Source organism: Rhipicephalus microplus, chromosome 3 (assembly GCF_043290135.1).
Source record: "Rhipicephalus microplus isolate Deutch F79 chromosome 3, USDA_Rmic, whole genome shotgun sequence".
Classification (NCBI taxonomy): Eukaryota; Metazoa; Arthropoda; class Arachnida; order Ixodida; family Ixodidae; genus Rhipicephalus; species Rhipicephalus microplus.
This window is the reverse complement of record NC_134702.1, coordinates 162869427-162887921: the sequence shown is the minus strand read 5'-3', so window position 1 is coordinate 162887921 and position 18495 is coordinate 162869427. Positions and strand designations below refer to the sequence as shown.

Genomic DNA, 18495 nt, shown 5'->3' with positions numbered 1-18495 from the left:
TGCAATGAGCGAACTTACCAATTCAGCACGCGTGTTGGTCTTTGTGAGAAGTTGTAGCCTGAACGCACGCATCTGCTGCAGCTTGTCAGCGCGTTACTACGCTAAGTTGCGCGCCCACTTTCACCATATGCGAAAAGGACGCGGCGCCACATCAAAAAGCCACGCTCTGCAACACATGGTTGTGGTCAGGCTTCAACTATATATTCACACACTTCGGTACTGGGCGTACCAGATTCATAGGTTCCCCTAATGTATGGGCATGCGCAGATAAACCTTTGCGTCTTTCTTCATTTCCGCCATTGTGGACCTTTGCAGCTGATAGTCAGTGTTGGTGGTTTCTTGACTTCTCTCTCATAATAATAATAATTATCGGTGTTTAGCATCCCAAAACAACCGTATGATTATGAGAGACGCCGCAGTAAAGGACTCCATAAATTTTGATCAACTGGGGTTCTTTATTTTCACCTAAATATGAATTCACAAGCCTCAGGCATTTTCACCTCTATCGAAAATGCAACCACCGCGGCCAAGACTCGATCCCACGAATGACGGTTCAGCCAACGGTTCATCAATCAAGAATCACAGCCACTATGGACAACCGTGGTAGTTGCTTCTCTCTCGTGTCCGTATTTGCACACCCTGCCTCCTAAATGTGAATACCTGCGAACTACCTCAGCTCTCTCTTATATTCCACCGCTTACACGTCAGCAGCCAAGCACCGTCATTGCTAGGCTGTTGGGGTGGCAGTTAAAATAAACATGAACACATGCTTAGCGGCGCCATTTTGATCCGCCGCAGACGAACGCACCATTCAGTCGGTGGCAAGACTAAACGCGCCCAACGTGCGGCCCATGGTGATGGTGACCATGGAGCCCGGGTTCTTGGCTTCGCTGCCCCAACGCGCCGTGGTCAACGGCCACGCGGGACGGCTGGCACGCAACGTGGGACGCTGGCTGCTTCAGCGCGGCTACATTGGCGTTGACCTCGACCTCTGGACGCCCAGCAACAGGGACGAGGCCAACGCGTCTTACTACGCCGCCATAGTAGCGGTTCGTATCGCCTCACCGTTTCCCTCCACGCTACCGATAATAATTGTCGATAATAATGTCTATTAGCATTCAGCCTCCCAAAACTCGGCTGTGATTATGACGGACACTGTGGTGGACTCCTTCGGCAATTCTGACCACCCTGGGCTGCATAACGTGCACCAGAACCTAAGTACACTGGCCCGTAGCATTTTAACCTCCACTAGAAATGATGTCGCTGCGGTCCGGAATATATTGCGCGACCTTCGGGCCGTCACTCGAGCAGCATGACCACAAGGCTTGCACGCTACCAGAGCGATGTTCCGTGCAATATAGTTAAAATTAATCATTAATTTGTAATTCCTCTATACCAGAAAAGAGTGCTTAAACTTAAAAAAAGGGAGGAAGGATGAAAAGTGTTGTTGAAATGCGAAAACGTTTGAAAGAGCATTATGATTATTCTGTCTTGGTCATCATGCGAAAGTGAATAGTGCCTTCATAAAATATGTGGACCTTCTGTATGTAGAAAGTAAAAAAAAAACATTAGTAATAAGTCAGGAGCCCCGCCCCTGACAGGAAAAATGGGGGCAAGCGAAGCCTGGGGTGTGCGAGCCAGACGTACTTTCCATCGAACTGCGGAGTGCTCCCTCATAAGTGTGTGTGTGTATTGCAGGGGGGGGGGTAGTGATTCGTGGACAGGAAAAATGAAAAGAACGGCGAGCCCCGCAAGAGGTTCCATCAGAGTACTTCGCTTCAGCAGTAGCTCAAGCGCTATGCAGGATCGGCCGAGTTTCGCGAAACTAGGGATCTTTCTGAGCTGTGGCGACGCCCCCATGAACTAGCCAACAGTACGAAAAAGTCTAATCCACCCCTCAGCGTGCTGTGTTTCATTGGTTACGATGGAAGCAGTCATCGCGTCAAAGATGGTCGACTTAGTTAAGGGGTGTTTTCAAACCAGAGGTATCTTCTGTTGTTTGTTTCTCGTTCTACTGAGTGCACAAGTGCACCCTGTCATAACTGGGGAGTGGCAGTGCAAGAGATGCCTATCAGCTGAGCTCTCTCAAGTGGTGCTCATCGACGAGAACGCTCTCTGCGTGCCACAAGAGCACGAGAATACTACCAAGTGCACTGCAAGGAACGTGTACCGGCGTGCCAGTGACACGCGGTCCACGTCCCCCACGAACGCTGCGACACGCAGTCGGCGTTTCAGGAGAAGCGCGTGCATGGACAGAGGGGGATAAAAAATTGGCAGATCTCAGCTACAGTGGGAATCGATGATATGCGAAACACGAATGAGAAAGGTTGATATGTAACTTCAAAATCACCACAACGTTAGGAGATGGAGGTAAATTATGCCGTACATGACTTCCGTGTCATGATTATCAAGTTTGTATGGGTCGTTTACCTTGGTCATCTATTCACGTCACGTGATGCCAAATTTAGTATATGTGAAGCTAGCGAAACGGTCTCGAGAACGCTATAAACATGGCATGTTGTCCTGTTCTTACATGACACGCGTGTCAGGATTGTCATGTTTGCACCAGTATATACCTTCGCAATTCATTGACGTCACGTAACACCAAAATTGGTATTTGTGGAGCTAGTGAAACAGCCGCGAATGCATCATGAAGGGCCCAATATACTCCAACGTTACGATGACGCGCGCGCACGCTAGGCACAGCGACGCTATACGTGAGCAAAACGCGAGAACTCTTTTCACCTTTTCACAAACGCCTCCCTGGGTGCCGCCATAGCCCTCCTTGGGCTGTGCAAATTGGCGCGTCCCCTCAAAAATGCACTAGAAACGCTGCGCCCTTAGCCTTTGTACTCCCGCGCACCGCCCATCATGGCAGTGTTTTTTTCCTTCTAGTGAAAAGGTGTATACTCTCACGCCAAGCGTGACCAGCGTCCATATGCGCCGCCCGATGGCAACCAACGCAAAATGCGACATGCTGCGCTTCGCGCCGATGCCATATGGCGATGCGTTACCCAAACAGAAATGCGTCTGCCTCTTTTGGTGACGGAGGGACGCCGGACACGCTGAAATGCACATGTGTCAAAGCAACGCGGCGTGGCGCGTGCCTGCAAGTATATGGCAGGACCGGCGCCGAGCCGGGCAACGCCGCAGTAACGCGACGAAACGAACGCTGGCGCGAACGCGTGCCGGGTCACGTCGAAGTATATTGGCGCCTTGACTGCGGCATGTATTCATGTTCTCACATGACAGTAGTGAAATTGGTCTCACTCACTCACATGACACGCATCTCATTATTATCCTGTTTGCACCAGTCGCATACCTTCGTCTTCCATTGACGTCACATGATACCAAATTTGGCATATGTGAAGCTAGTGAAACGGCCGGGAGCACCTCATAAGTGTGGCATGTAGTCATGTTGTTACATGACACGCATGTTGTGATTATCATGTTTGGATGTGTCATTTACATATGTCGTTCATTCGCGTCACGTAATACCGAATTTGGTACATGTGAGGCTAGCGAAACGGCCGCGAGCGCATCATGAGCGTAGCATGTAGTCATGTTGTTACATGACACGCATATCATGTTTATTATGCTTGCACCAACCTCATACCTTCATCATCCATTCACGTCCCGCAATATCAAATGTCGTATAAGTAAAGCTAGCAAAACGGCCGCCAGCACATCATGAGCGTGGCATGTGGTCATGTTGTTACATGAGACGCATGTCATGGTTATCATGTTTTCACCAGTGTCACACCTTCGTCATCCATTCACGTACCATAATACCAAATTTTGTGCATGTGACACTAGCGAAATGGCCGCGAGTGCATCATGAGCGCGACTTGTAGTCATGTTGTTACATGACACGCATGTCATAATTTTCATGTTAGGGTATGTCGCTTGTGTTCGTCATGCAATAATGTCATACCAAACCAGTTTTGCAACATGTCATGTGAACGAAACCACCGCAAGAGCAGAAAGACTATGAAATGTAAATCATGACATTTATGACACACATGTCAAGATTTTTAGGTTGACTACACAAATATTCTCGTCATAAAGTCATGTTATGCCATACCAAGTTTGGTATCGATACCATTAACCAAACGAACAGGAGAGCTAAAGTCGTAGATGGCTAGATAGAGAGAACACAACTTTCTGAGAGAGAACACAACTTTCTGAGAGAGAACACAACTTTATGGCTAGATAGATAAATACGCTCAAAGTCGCCGAAGTTCGGAAATGCTTCGTAACGCAAGCCGCCGTTCGCGTTCGCGGCATGCCCGCAGAAAATTCACAATAGCGTGCGGCAATCGCGGCACGCGACGCCAAGTGCTGTGTGTAGCTTCAGTGCATTTGGGCTTGTGGTCAGGGTGAAAGTCCTTAGGGGGGAAAACGCTATTATAAAGCTCATATGACGCCCGCAACTAAAGCAACGCCCGCAACACCTGCGAACGTTATTCTATACCGCCCTATGTCTCGTATTCAATATCACAGCCCTCACGACATACCAAGCACAGCCGCGTTGCGGACAAGATGCGAGCGCCCCTAGTGGCAACCTGTCCTAACATTTATCCGCAATACTTGATAGAAGCGAAACGAGCAGCAGGAGAGCGCTGCGTGCGCAGCCTTGCTAAGAGCAAGCAAGTTTGGAAAAAACAGGTTCAACCGGTTCAATTGTCGCAAGGCCCAGCTTCAGCGAAGTAGTGGTGGGGCTAGGAGGGGACAAAGCAGGGCGTCACAGCTTCAAGTAACGCCCAGGTGCAGGACGCTCCAGTTGAAAAGTCACAGCATGTGATAATCGCCAGGGACTCGAACTTAAAAAGATGCACAGAAGCAGTCAAACTGAGGGTAGGAGGTGACATGATGGTTGCAGTAGGGGCGTTCCCAGGACGCAAGCTGGAAGCAGTCATGAGGCAAGCGAGCGCAAAACTCAAAACTACAGCTGATAGACGAAACCTCATGATAATTTCAGGCGGTTTAAAGGGCCACTTACCAGGTTAGACAATTTTGAGCCAACAAGCGCAATGTGTAGACGAGGCATTCATGATCAAGTCTGCCAAAATTTGCAACGCTACGCGACGCGGAAATGGGTCAAATTTCAAAATTAAAGCTGCTCGCCCTCCTCTCTACAGGCGCACGCGTAGGGAATGAGGGCATGACGTGGGCGTAGGAATGGCCCTACGTACACAGCACTGCGGTCACGTTGGTCCTCTACGTAGCCGACTCTGCTCTGACGTTGTCAACAGTATACCACGTGACATGGCAAAAATTATTTAACACAACATGCGTAGTTTCCGTATTTGTTGGTTTAGGAGATGAATAAAACTTGAAATAAATAATGCGACGCAATAAAAAATTGTGCACGTTTTTTTTTCACATGTTTTCCCCGTGAAATTCTACGAGATGCGGGGCTAATGTGCCAGCGTTTCACATGCGTTCGGGTTCCCGCGGTCAGCGCATTCAGCAGACGACCGCCGTGGGACGCTCCTACGCGTTCGTGCACTCATTGTGCTCATCTACTCTACCGCGTCTAAGCCAGCGTTTCCAAACAATCCCGCAGAAACAGGCAGAAGACCACAAAATAACGCTGGTCAACAAAGCAACGCCGCTCGCGTGAACGAGGGTTGGGCTTGCTCGGGTACGTCATTCAAACGTCACCTCTTGGTCGGATGCCGGAGATGGTGAGGAAGAGGTTTGGCTTGCGAAGGTTACGCGTAGGAGCGGCAAAGGTTTCGAGCTCGTCTCCTCTCACCCTCGTTTCGCACCACTTCAAAAAACTTGTTCTCTTCTCTCGTATTGAACCGATTCGAAAAATTTTTGTGGCAAAATGTTCCTCATCGAACACCCAACAACTTCCACTGTCTAGATAAAATTCGGTATGAGGCCTGGTGAGTGGCCTTTTAAAAGATGCCTTAAATGAAGATACAGCAGGGCTAGACTACATTGGTGAAAGGCGTCGATGACATGTGCACCACTGCTCCTGGGGTACAGGTAGTGATAGGCGCGATACCGGAGGTACCAGTGCGTGATAGCAACCTGCAAAGAGCAGTTGTCAACGCAAACCAAGAGATATCGCAGATGAGTCGAGAGAAAGGCTTTGAGGTGGTGGAAATAAACAGAGAGGTGCATAGGTGGGGTGGTTTTCAACGAGACACAATTCACTTCGACAGGCGGCTAGGTCATGAGGTGGGTTGGCGACTTGCAGGACGCGCAGTAGCTTTTTTGGGGGGCAAGCAAGCCCTTCGGGATGCAGGATAGTTAGTAACGAGGAAAACAACCAGGGAGACTCTTCGACAGATGTTATGGACAGATACGATTCCAAAGTGGCACCAATGTCTAAGATAGGTAGAGTCCGGGGCATAAATAGACGTAGCCACGAGCGCTGAGCCAATCCAGACATAGGGTATATTAACACGCAGGGTGGTAGGAACAGGCTGAAGTGAGAAGTGGTAGAAGAACAGCTAAAGGAGGAGAGGCTGATGGTGTACGGTTTTGTAGAAACACATCTTAGGGACATGGAACAACCTCTTAACAATCCGGACTACGCGTGGGAATATTGTAATAGAACAGAAGGCAGCAGAAAGGGGGGGGGGTGGTATTGGGGCATTCATTCATAAACGTACAGACTGGCAAAGGGTCAAGCAGGAGCGCAAGGAACATTTATGGCTAAAAGGGAAAGTGGCAGGGCAAATTACATTCCTTGGTTTCTTGTACCTGTGGAGCAAAGGCCACAGAGGAAAACCAGGCAGCGGCAGAGTGTATATCAAATGACATTCAGGAGTTAGAAGGAGAGTGCGAAATAATTATACTAGGAGATATGAATGCGCACATAGAAGATATAGATGGGTATACCGACCCGACAGGCAAAATAATCATGAATATGTGTGAAAGGCTTGATTTGATCATTTGCAACAGAACTGAGGAGTGTGAAGGGCAAATAACCTGGGGGGTAGGAAGGCTGCAGTCGGCGATAGATTACGCACTGATGTCACGTAGGATGTGAGATAGGCTCAGGGGAATGCACATAGATGAAGGTGGCTCCAGAAGTCTGGGTAGTGATCACAAACGTATCAAGCTAAGTTTTGGAAGAGCAGTGAAAGTGGGAAGGATACAAGATGAGCAACTACAGGAAAATTTTTATTTAGAAAGGCAAATCGATCGAAATAGCCACTAAACAAATTGGGAAAGTAATCACTGCGTATAATAAAACAGTGTGGACATACACGAATCTAATTAGACTGTTTGAGCTATAGCTTGCTAAGGCACGTGACAAGTCACCCCGGTAAAGTAGACACAAATCCAAAAGTTGATGGGATGAGGAAGTTAAAAGAGCCATATCAAATTGTCAGGAAGCCCCTAGGGAATACAGACATGCTAAGCAGCGGGGTGAACCGACAGATGATGTTGAAAGTGGGAAATCTTTCTAAGCTGTGGAAGGGATGCATTCCTTTTGATCATTGAAAAGAATAGAAGAAAGAGAGCTTATTAGCTGGTAGAAGTACATAAAAATATAGAAAGGCAGCTGCGAAACTTTGGAACCACCTAAACTCCCTAAGAAATGAGACAAGCCTATTACAGAGGTTTATAACTACAGCTCAAGGTGCTAGGCTAGAAGGGGACGAAGCTATTAAATATATAAAAACAAGGGTGACAGAAAAATTTCAACAAAGAAGTGCTTTATGCACCACAATAGACAAGGATGAATGAAGTGGTGCAATGGCTCAATTTTCACAACGAGAGTAGGAAAGGGCTGAGAAAAGGTTTCCTTGTAGTGCATCAACAGGCCCAGATGGCATTCCAATTAGGCTGATAAACACATTAGGTCCGCAGTCTAAGCAGGCTTTGAGAGAGGCAGTGAGCAAAATAATAATCGATGGTGAAGTTCCCGATGAATTGAAACTTAGCAGGATGAGCATGATCTATAAAGGAAAGGGGGACAAAGCTGACATAAACAACTACCGTCCTATAACAGTGATATCAGTGGTCTACAGGCAGGCGATGCATATTCTGAAGGAAATAATGCAGGCATGGATAGAGGATGAGGGGATGCTGGGCGAACTGCAGAATGGGTTTCGGAAACACAGGAGGTTACAAGACAATCTATTCTCACTGACGCAGTGCATCAAAATAGCAGAAAAGGAACACAGACCCCTGTGGCTAGCATTTTTGGATATCGAGGCAGCGTACGATAGCATGGTTCAAGAGGAATTGTGGGGAATACTGGACACACTAGGCGTGGAAGATGTAGTCACTAATCTTTTAAAGAATATCTATAAAGGTAACAAGGTAGTTATAAAGTGGGAGAAACAGGTATCTAAGCCTGCAGAGGTGAAACGGGGGCTTAGGCAGGGGTGTTTCTTGTAAACCTTATTATTCATGATGTACCTACAAGGATTAGAGGCCATATTAGATGGAAGTGGACTGGGCTTCAACCTCTCTTTCATCAAACAAGGAAAACTCATTCAACAGGCACTACCAGCATTGATGTACGCAGATGATATAGTGCTAATGGCCGACAACAAGGAAGATTTTCAGAGATTGATTGAGTGATTTGTGGGGTTTAACGTATTAAAACCACCATATGATTATGAGAGACGCTGTAGTGGAGGGCTCCGGAAATTTAGACCACCTGGGGTTCTTTAACGTGCACACAAATCTGAGCACACGGGCCTACAACATTTCCGCCTCCATAAGAAATGCAGCCGCCGCAGCCGGGATTCGAACCCGCGACCTGCGGGTCAGCAGCCGAGTACCTTAGCCACTAGACCACCACGGCGAGGCGATATTCAGAGATTGGTGGATATCTGTGGTAATGAGGAAGATAGGTTAGATTTCAGATTCAGTAAGAAAAAATCAGCAGTCATGATATTTATGACAATGAATGTAGTGAGCTTCAAATATAAGAGGTCACGCTAGAGATAATAGATAAATACAAATATGTGGGCGTATGGATAAGCAACGGGGCCGAGTACCCAAGGGAACACGAAATATACGTGACGACTAAAGGTAACAGGAATGCAGCGTTAATGAAAAACAGGGCACTGTGGCATTACAATAGGTATGATGTTGTGAGAGGAATATGGAAAGGGGTCATGGTTCCTGGACTGACGTGCGGCAATGCGGTCTTGTGCATGAGATCAGAAGTTCACGCAAGATGAGAAATTAAGCAACGTGGAATAGGTAGGCTTGCCTTAGAAGCTCGCGGGAATACACCAGGTCAGGGAGTACAAGGTGATATGAGATGGACATCATTTGAGGGCAGGGAAGCTCGCAGCAAGATAAAATTTGAGAAGCGATTGGGAGAAATGGGGGAGGAGCGTTGGGCTAGGAAGGTATTCAGCTACTTGTACATGAAGAATGTCGATACAAAATGAAGGAACTGATACAAAATGGACGAACGCTGTGACACGCATGCAGTTGGCGTTTCAGAAGCGCGTGCACGGACAGAGGGGAATAAAAAAATGGCAGCATATCCACGGAGAGAATGATGAAGAGTGGGGCGAAGCATTCGTCTGTCCATTCGCTCTTGCTTCCCTCCGTCCACGCATCCGTCTGTGTGACCATCCATGCGTCCATCCGCCCATCCGTGAGTGCGTCTGTCAGTGCATCCGCCCCTACATTTGCCATTCATCCACCCCTGCGTTTCGTCATGTGTCCATCTATGCATCTGTCTGTGTGTCCGTTCTTCCATCTATTCAACACACCAAGTACCACCATCTCGCATCTTCTCATCATATATTCCCCATATAGAAGCACTGCCATCCAGCGGACATTCCAAGGACTAAACGAGAGGTGGCACACGCACACTTTCTTAGTGCTTGCGCTTCTGGTCTACTTCCCACCTTTAACCATCTCGAGCATATACTAGTTCACTGTATTCATGGCACTGCGGCCCAACGCTCGCTAAACCTTTCTAAAACCAAGGAGGTTACGCCCAGCGAATATAACGTTGCAACATTTCCGTGTCAGATAGTGCTCAATGTACATGCCAATGGCTGCTAATAGGAAATGAGAGACAGGAAAATTCGGCTTTTACTTTCTTACGGCTTGCGCTTCGTATCGACTTCCCACCTTTAACCACCTCGAGATCATTCATGGTATATACCCATTCATTGTATTCATGGCACTGCGGCTCAACGCTCGCTAACCTTTCAAAAACTAAGGAGGTTACACCCAGCGAGTATCACATAGCAACCCTTTCTTGTCAGACAGTGTTCAATGTATATGTCAATGGCTGCTAATGGGGACCACAGCGAGCGCGTTAACTAAAAGCCGTATGCTCCTGTCTCTCATTCCCCTTTAGCAGTCATTGGCATGTACATTGAGCACTATTTTTTATTGTTCAACAACGCACAGAAGAAATCTGTCACCGGCATCACCTTGGAGGTCAAAATGTTATACTTTTTACACACTACAACGGCTACGAGAGACGAACAGGTGCCGCTATAAAGAGCTTCGCCCCTAAAAAGTGCTTCGCATGTTTTATATGCAAAGAAGCTGGCGCGTAGCGTTCACCGCATCTACCACTTACCTCTGGTTACGGCATTCGGGGGGGGGGGGCATTAACGTGTTTTCTGGATTACCAGCATTATGGCGCAATGAGTGGGCGTCGCCACATCGCGCGACGGCGCGCGCTCTAATCTTCCGCGCGTACTTTGCCCGCTTAGAGAAGATATGCGGCAGGCTTCCTCGCGCGCCCTTATCTCGCGGGGAGGATTGCACGTCTTGGCTGGCCTCGGGCTTTACCTGGAACGATTGTGTTGTGGTTACCGGGTGCACAAAGGTCTCTGCAATCATTAATGTCTTCATTTGCGAAAAGTGCGTTTTCAGACACAGTGAAGTAACAACAGAGACGCTTATTCGCGCGAATCTGTACCTGACAGTATGTTTCGTGCGTTATATGCGCGTAAGAAACGCACGGCACGTTTTCATCTGCTTTTTGTTGTGCGCGTGACCTATAAATTTGTTGCTATCGCGTTCATTACTTCACCTTTGCGGCGAAGCTGGGACGTTTTTCTAAACAGACCGGGAAAGTGTGCCTGCATAGATGTACTTGGACGGTTCTCTGTTCTCTTATACTGGAGTACCAAGTACTGCAGGTACTCTAACTACTGACAAATGTTTTCTAAACACCTATTAGTAACAACTCACCCCTCTTTCATTGAGAATGTAGTACTCCAAATAGTTGCACACTTTTTCTAAACAGGCGAACATGTTGCAGCAGGTCTTTTGCAGCGGGTTTTTAGAAACTGAAACAGCTTAGTGCTCTCCAACATCGTCCTCTAAATCGTCGAACATTTTTTAACACACACACCATGTCTCTTTGTAAGGTATCGAAACCGGGACAACCCAGAGAAGAGTACATAGTTCTCTAAATCGTCTAACCTTTGTTCTAAGCGCAGTTACTGTATGTGTTTGGATAGCTTAGGGCTCTTCTATAGTATGATGCACTAAAACGTTGACTATTTATTCTTAACACAGCTAAAACCGCTTAGAATTGGGACCCAAGTGATCAGCGGAAATTCTGCGGTGTGTGTCAACGTGGCCGGGCCGACGTCGACGGGTGTCATGAAGGTCTAACAGAGGCACAGGTTCAAACGCTATTTATGTCGCCCTATGCATCTATAGACACCCGTTTTCCTTTCCGGCGGTGAATGATTGTTACGAAACAGGGACTTTTTATAGCTTAGCACAGAATTCAAATTTGTGTACTACGTTTTGTTCTTTGAATGAATTATGTCTTCAATAGTTCGCATCCTGAAGCAATTGTCGCAATAGTTCTCCACAGCACATAGTTCAAGTGTAACCACATCTTTCTCACTATCATTATACTGTCCACCATGGGGATAAAGGGGTCACGGTGCTCAACTCATGAGCCGAGAGGTCACGGGTTTAGTCCCTGCCGCGGCAGCCGCTTTTCGATCGAGGCAAAATTCTATAGAGAGGTGCGTACTGTGCGATGTCAGTGCACGTTAAAGAACTCGGAATGATAAAAATTTCCGCAGTCGTTCACGACGGCATCTCCCATATCCACATCGCGCTTTCACCGAAATCCCACTCATTATTATTTATAATTTTCAAATTTCAGTAAATACCGGCTGATAGTCTACTCAAGCAGAAAAACACGCCATATATACTACTAGGTGATCTATTGTCAGGAAAGAATTTTCGCATAATTATACACGCATTCCGTCTTTGCTGAAAGTAAGGTGTTCAAAGTCGTTATGACGTGCATAAACAACGCCTCCTTTATTAGGATGCCTGACGAATGGCTCGTGTTGCTGGCGGAGTCGCCCTGCCTTCAGTTTTGAGCAAGCGCCACGTAGTGGCGCTCGCGGCCGATACTATTATCACGGTGTTTTTTTACTTGTGGCCCCAAGGGGCGCGTTAGTGAAGAGTTATTCGAGGTCTGCAACTATGCACGACTATTTTGGAGGCTATGCAAAATGTCGAGTTGTTGCACCAATGCCTTCTAGAAAAATTATGCCTAGAACGTTAGCCGTGAACGCGCCGCCCTACCCTCGAATTTTACCCACCCCCTCCGGTACGTAGGCGAACGCCTTTGGCGCCCACCATTTGCGAATGCAGCAATGCTCTCACAGATGCCTCCGAGCAGCTGCGATGGCACGTGACAGAGCGGTGAGGTAATTTCACGTGACAGAGCGGTACGGAGGTGAGCAACTCCACGCGGCGAACGGTCGCAACACGCGGCAGGAGGCATGGCCTCCGAGATTTCGTGCTAGCAGGAAGCTCCCAATTGAAAAGAGAGCGACGTTCCAGGCATAGTTTTTCTAGGAGGCGTTGGTTGTACTGTCCACCACAAGACCGACACTATTGAAATTCAAGGAGGGAAAGGGTGTGGCAGCACTTTTTGTTCCCACGTAGCAGGCATTTAAATAGAGGAGGCGTCGGTATAAATAGCACGCTCTCTATTGATTGATTGATTGATTGATTGATTGATTTGTGGGGTTTAACGTCCCAAAACCACCATACGATTATGAGAGACGCCGTAGTGGATGGCTCCGGAAATTTCGACCACCTTGGGTTCTTTAATGTGCACCCAAATCTGAGCACACGGGCCTACAACATTTCCGCCTCCATCGAAAATGCAGCCGCCGCAGCCGGGATAAAATAGCACGTTCTTGTGGCACGCACTGTTAACTCTTACATGTACGAAACATTAGCTGTACATTTAATCGAGGCACTAAAAGGGCGTTGTACTCTTACCACTGCAGGCAATGAAGAGGACGCTGGACACGGGTCGCCTGTTGCTCAGCACCAACGTGTACCCAATACCAGGGCTCATGGAGGATATGCAGCTGGCCAAGCTGAGGGGGTGAGCTAGTACGGAGTCTCACGTACTGAGTCTCACAAAGCGGTATGGCAATGTCACGGGACTGAGCGGTACGGAGGGGAGCGGTCTCACGCAACGGCCAGTCGCAACACAAGGCATGAAGCATGGCCTCCGAGTTTGCGCGCTGACAGGAGGCTGCCAATGTAAAAGAGAGCCACGTTCCAGGCATAGTTTTTCCAGGAGGTGTTGGAAAGGCGATTGGCCCTTTCACATAAATTCGTCCGCGCCGTGTCGTCTGTATGCTCACCGTCTTCACGGCGCCTGCTCGCTGAATCGTTCTTGTACGCTCATTGCATGTAACATGGGTGGTTAATTAACTTTTAAAAATTAGTAAAACTTTCAAACAAGCCATTTCACTTCAACTTCAGGAAGTTCGGCTCCTTAAAAATATGATTTGTGGCTCTACGGAAAATCGGTAGACGCTCATGCCGGCGGATAAGTTTGTGGCTCTCTGACGCTCTTCATGGCTCTGGCGTGACTGCTTCTCGGTCGACGCATTCTTTCCAGTCTCTTACTGCAATGCTCCTTTTCTATCCTCTTTTTGTTTAACCGAAGTAGCATCTGACGCGCGCGAGTGTAGTCTCCGATATTTGAAGATGCAGCGTTATTGGTCTGGCGACACAGCCCAAGCCCTGGCCTGGGCGCGTTAGGCTTATCAGATACGGCTACGCAATCAGCATATCTCGGTAATAGCGACAAAACATAGCTGATGATTCATATTCTGAGTAAGATAAAACAAATATATGGCTGTTTTCACCATTTATTTGTTGCCGTCAGCACTGTGGGCGTTTAGCTGGAGGAAGTTCGAATCAAAGCGGGCGGTCACTTATGCATGGGTGCTGCCACGTTGATTTGTAACCATAGTTACCACCAGTAGCCGACAGAAATAATCAAAAGCGTAGGAAATGAGTGCAATGAAGAAAAACACATCGCCTATCGATGTGGCTTAACATACACACAAAAAAGACACCAATTTTAGACAGCTCTGCGAATTTCAAGGCCCTCATATCTGAGTCTATGTTTCACAGCGCAAGCGTGTGGCTTTATTACACTCCGTAGCTTTGGTAGTGCTAAACCAAAGTGGGAAACAGGGTATAGGTTGAGAGCAGCCCGATAACAGAGCTAGAGGCACGATAAACAATCGCCCTCGTCGGGTGCAGTCGTGGTTTCATGTGCTTACCCCGCTTACCTTCTGCGACGTCGACAATGTGCGCTCTTATGTCGAACGTCAAGAGAGGCCTCTTTCTTAGTCATACAGGTGGCGATATCGCGGGGTGCCGAATACTCAGACAAGCACTAACGCTTATTTTGAAACATAATTAAGATGTTCTAAAGGCAACGTTCACTACTAATAATTGGTCAAAAGTATCCACGTATATATAACAATCAAACAGCGCAAGTATCTAGAGGATAACATATTGGTAACAGGAGCCTTTCAAATGAAGTCTGAGGACGTAGATTATCAGATAACGTAAGGTTGCTATACCCTAATTGCTTTAGGGACAATGATTCCATTGTCACCTCCGTATAAATGGCACAGGCCTTCCCGCACCGGTTTTCTGGGGTTATTTCATTATAGACAACACCAAGTTCTGGACAATGATTGCTCACCGATTCACAAGCGTGAGAACAGCTGCAAAAGTTCACATAGAATTATAATGCCTTTGTGGAAATGAAGATGACAAAATCAAACGCATGTTCTTAAAAAAAACACCGTACCACGTTGGCGGCAGATCAGGCGTGGGCGAACACAACAAAAATTTTCTTTTATTTATTTCACTCATAAGACAGAAACGTAGAGGAACTCAACAAATATGTTCTAGCAGCGTGAACAGATTTGTGTTGCACATTTGGATTTTAGCAACGAACCATTTTGAACGCTAAGCAGTTATATTCTATATACGAGAACGGAAGTAAATCATCTGTACAGCTCAAATGGCGTGAAGAAAAGCACTGATGCAGTGCCATTCTGCGTCTTCTAAGACTGTTTTTCAGCATGCTTCTCCTTCTCAATGATCTATAACTTTGCATTTGACAACCATCTGTGGATGACTAAACACCTTGAGGCACCGCATCTCACGTTTCTGTTCTTGCGTTGTCCACCGCAGGGACGTGCATCTTATGGTGCTGAACCCTTGCGTCGACACCTCGGAGCCCTGTCCCCTGACGGGAACCCAGAGCTGGGTAAGTATATTATCCGTGCCAGGTGGCCACTTTCTTTTTTATTGAATATAGCAAGCTCCATTGAATCGCGTTTGCGGAACCTCAGAATTATTTTATTCTTGCCTACACGACCAGCAGCTTCCGACAGTGTCAAGGAAACTAAAACAAGATTTTTAGCTCTGCCTTAGTTACTCGATTCACTTTGCTGTCGTGAAAAGTGACAAATTCGATTATAGCACATTTCGTTTTTCCTTAGTGAGCTCCCGAGGATGATGATGATATATGGTGTTTTTTGGCGCAAGGGCCAATTGTTGGCCAAAGAGCGCCAGTTCATCGTACTAAAAATATGGACAATGATTGTGATAAGCGGCTGTATAAGGGCCATAAAATTCCTCGCGATAAGGCGGGTAAGAACATACAAGTAATAAAATGATGACCATGCCGTGAAAGATGTGTGTGGTGTGAATAGATGACAAAATTTGGTGATAATAAAGACGATGGTGGATATGTATGGCATTAGCACAAGTGCCTCCCCCGTTCATACCCTTGCGTCCAAGGGCCGTGAGGCAAGTGCTTTCTTGTGTAACCTCCGCAGCAAAAACCTCTCTGGAGAGGTCGTGCTACGGAATGCCCGGGTATATGATATGAAAATCATGAATTTCTTTTAAAAACGCAAACAATGATTTATGACTAAAAAGCGGTTCCCTACCGACGAACATTGCAGGGTGTAAAGGTATATGTTGTCGGTAGGGTAATGGAAAATGTCGTTTTCTTAGAGTTTCTAAGTGTTTGCGTTGGATTAACATGTGAAGGACTGTCAATTGTTCACCACATCTGTCACACAATGGTTGATCGCCACCAGACAAAAGATATGTGTGTGTCGTGTATGTGTGTCCTATCCTGAGTCTCGTTAGTGTGACCTCTGTATGACGCGATTTCGATACGGGCAGCCAATGACCAAGGTGTGGCTTAATAGCGTGTAGTTTGTTTTGTGTGTGTGTATCCCACTTGCTCTGCCAGTAGTCCCTGAGGTTTCGTTTGAGAGAAGGCTTAAGATCAAGGGCCGGGATTGATATGGGTGTATGGGCAGTGCTTTTGTGGACGGATGCAGCGAGCTGATCCGCCCTCACATTGCCTTGAATCTCACGGTGCCCTGGCACCCAGCACACTACAACATGTTGGTTGAGTGTGTAGAGTGTGCATAAATTGGAGTAAAGTGAAACGAGGACAGGGTTTTTTTGTTTTTTAAGACTGTGCAGAGCCGTTACCACACTGAGGGAGTCTGTAAAAATTACTGCTTTTTGTATTTGTAATTTTTTATGTGTTTAGCTGCCACAAGTATCGCGTAAGCTTCTGCTTTGAAGATACTTGTGCCTGGATGTAGAGGGCCAGCATCCGAAAAGGAAGGGCCAACAGCAGCGTAGGACACAGAGGAGTTAGACTTAGAGGCATCTGTAAAGAACTCAGGACGTGTGTATTTGTGTTGAAGTTCCAGGAAGTATCTTCCAATATGGGCAATAGGCGCATGTTTAGTAACTTCTAGGAAAGACACATCGCAATCTATAGTCTGCCATTGCCTCGGTGGAAGGCATGCAACAGGGGCCATTAAACTGTGTTCGAGTGACACTCCAGTGTCCTCAGCTAGACCCTTCAGGCGAACTGAGAAGGGCTGGCTCATTGAAGGCCTGTTTTGAAACAAAATGGAGCTCGACAAATCATTAATAGTAGAGTATGAGGGGTGCCTCTTGTCTGCTTTCACCTTAAGAAAATATACAAAGGACATGTAAGTTCTTTGCAGATGAAGCGACCACTCATTCGACTCAACATAAAGGCTTTCTACGGGGCTGGTGCGAAAAGCAACCGTAGAAAGGCGGATGCCTAAATGGTGCACGGGATCCAGCATCTTCAAAGCGCTTTGAGTCGCAGACTGATAAACAATGACCCCATAATCTAAGCGGGTGCGAAATAGGCTTCTATACAGGTTCATGAGGCATTTCCTGTCACTACCCCAAGTAGTACGTGAAAACACTTTTATAACATTCATGGCTTTTAAACATTTTGTTTTTAAATACTTTATGTGTGGTACGAAGGTCAACTTGTTGTCCAAGATTAAGCCTAGAAATTTATGCTCCGCATTCACAGACAGACGTTGGCCGTTAAGTTCAATGTCGGGTTCTGAGTGCATGCCTCTCTTTCGGGAGAACAAGACACACGTGCTTTTTCCTGGGTTCAGCCGGAATCCGTTTTCCTCTGCCCATTTGGAGACCTTCTTTAAACCTAACTGAACCTGTCGCTCACACATTGCTAGGTTGCATGACTTAAAGCCGAGCTGGACGTCATCGACATATGTGGAATAGAACATGTTGCGGGGGATGGACAGGTGCAAGGAATTCATTTTAATAATAAAAAGTGTCCAACTAAGTACACCACCTTGCGGTACTCCCCTTTCTTGCACAAATGTTTGCGAGAGAATACTGCCCACACGGACAAAGAATTTCCGATTGGACAAGTAACTCTCGATTATGGAAAGCATTCTACCGCGGACACCCAGGTGAGACAAGTCTCTCAATATGCCAAAACGCCATGTTGTGTCGTAGGCCTTCTCGATATCGAGAAACACAGAGAGGAAGTATTGTTTGTGGACGAAAGCGTCTCGAATCTGTGCCTCGATACGCACCAGATGGTCTGTGGTGGATCTACCCTCCCGAAACCCACCCTGAAATCGGTCGAGCAGATTGTGTGTTTCAAGTAAATGTAAAAGTCGGCGGTTTATCATTTTTTCAAAAAGTTTACAAAGGCAGCTGGTTAGTGCAATGGGCCTATAACTTGAAGCTAAGGAAGGGTCCTTGCCCTGTTTCAAAATAGGGATAACAATAGCCTCTTTCCAGGAAGCAGGGATGGTGCCTGAAAGCCAGATAGCATTGTATAGAGAGAGTAAAGTTTTTCGCGTTTTGAGCGGCAGGTTTTTC

At 47.0% G+C, this 18495-nt stretch overlaps 1 protein-coding gene across 1 annotated transcript in view; it reads left to right on the top strand.

Moving 5' to 3' along the window:
• Positions 1–809: 809 nt before the first annotated feature.
• The window catches only part of LOC119181099 (uncharacterized), a 31799-nt gene continuing 14113 nt past the window's right edge, over positions 810–18495 (top strand). The window contains exons 1-3 of the mRNA XM_075888540.1: positions 810–1049; positions 13245–13345; positions 15472–15547. Of these exons, the coding sequence (XP_075744655.1) occupies positions 852–1049; positions 13245–13345; positions 15472–15547 (375 nt within the window). The 5' untranslated portion in view covers positions 810–851. The remainder of the gene's footprint in view (positions 1050–13244; positions 13346–15471; positions 15548–18495) is intronic.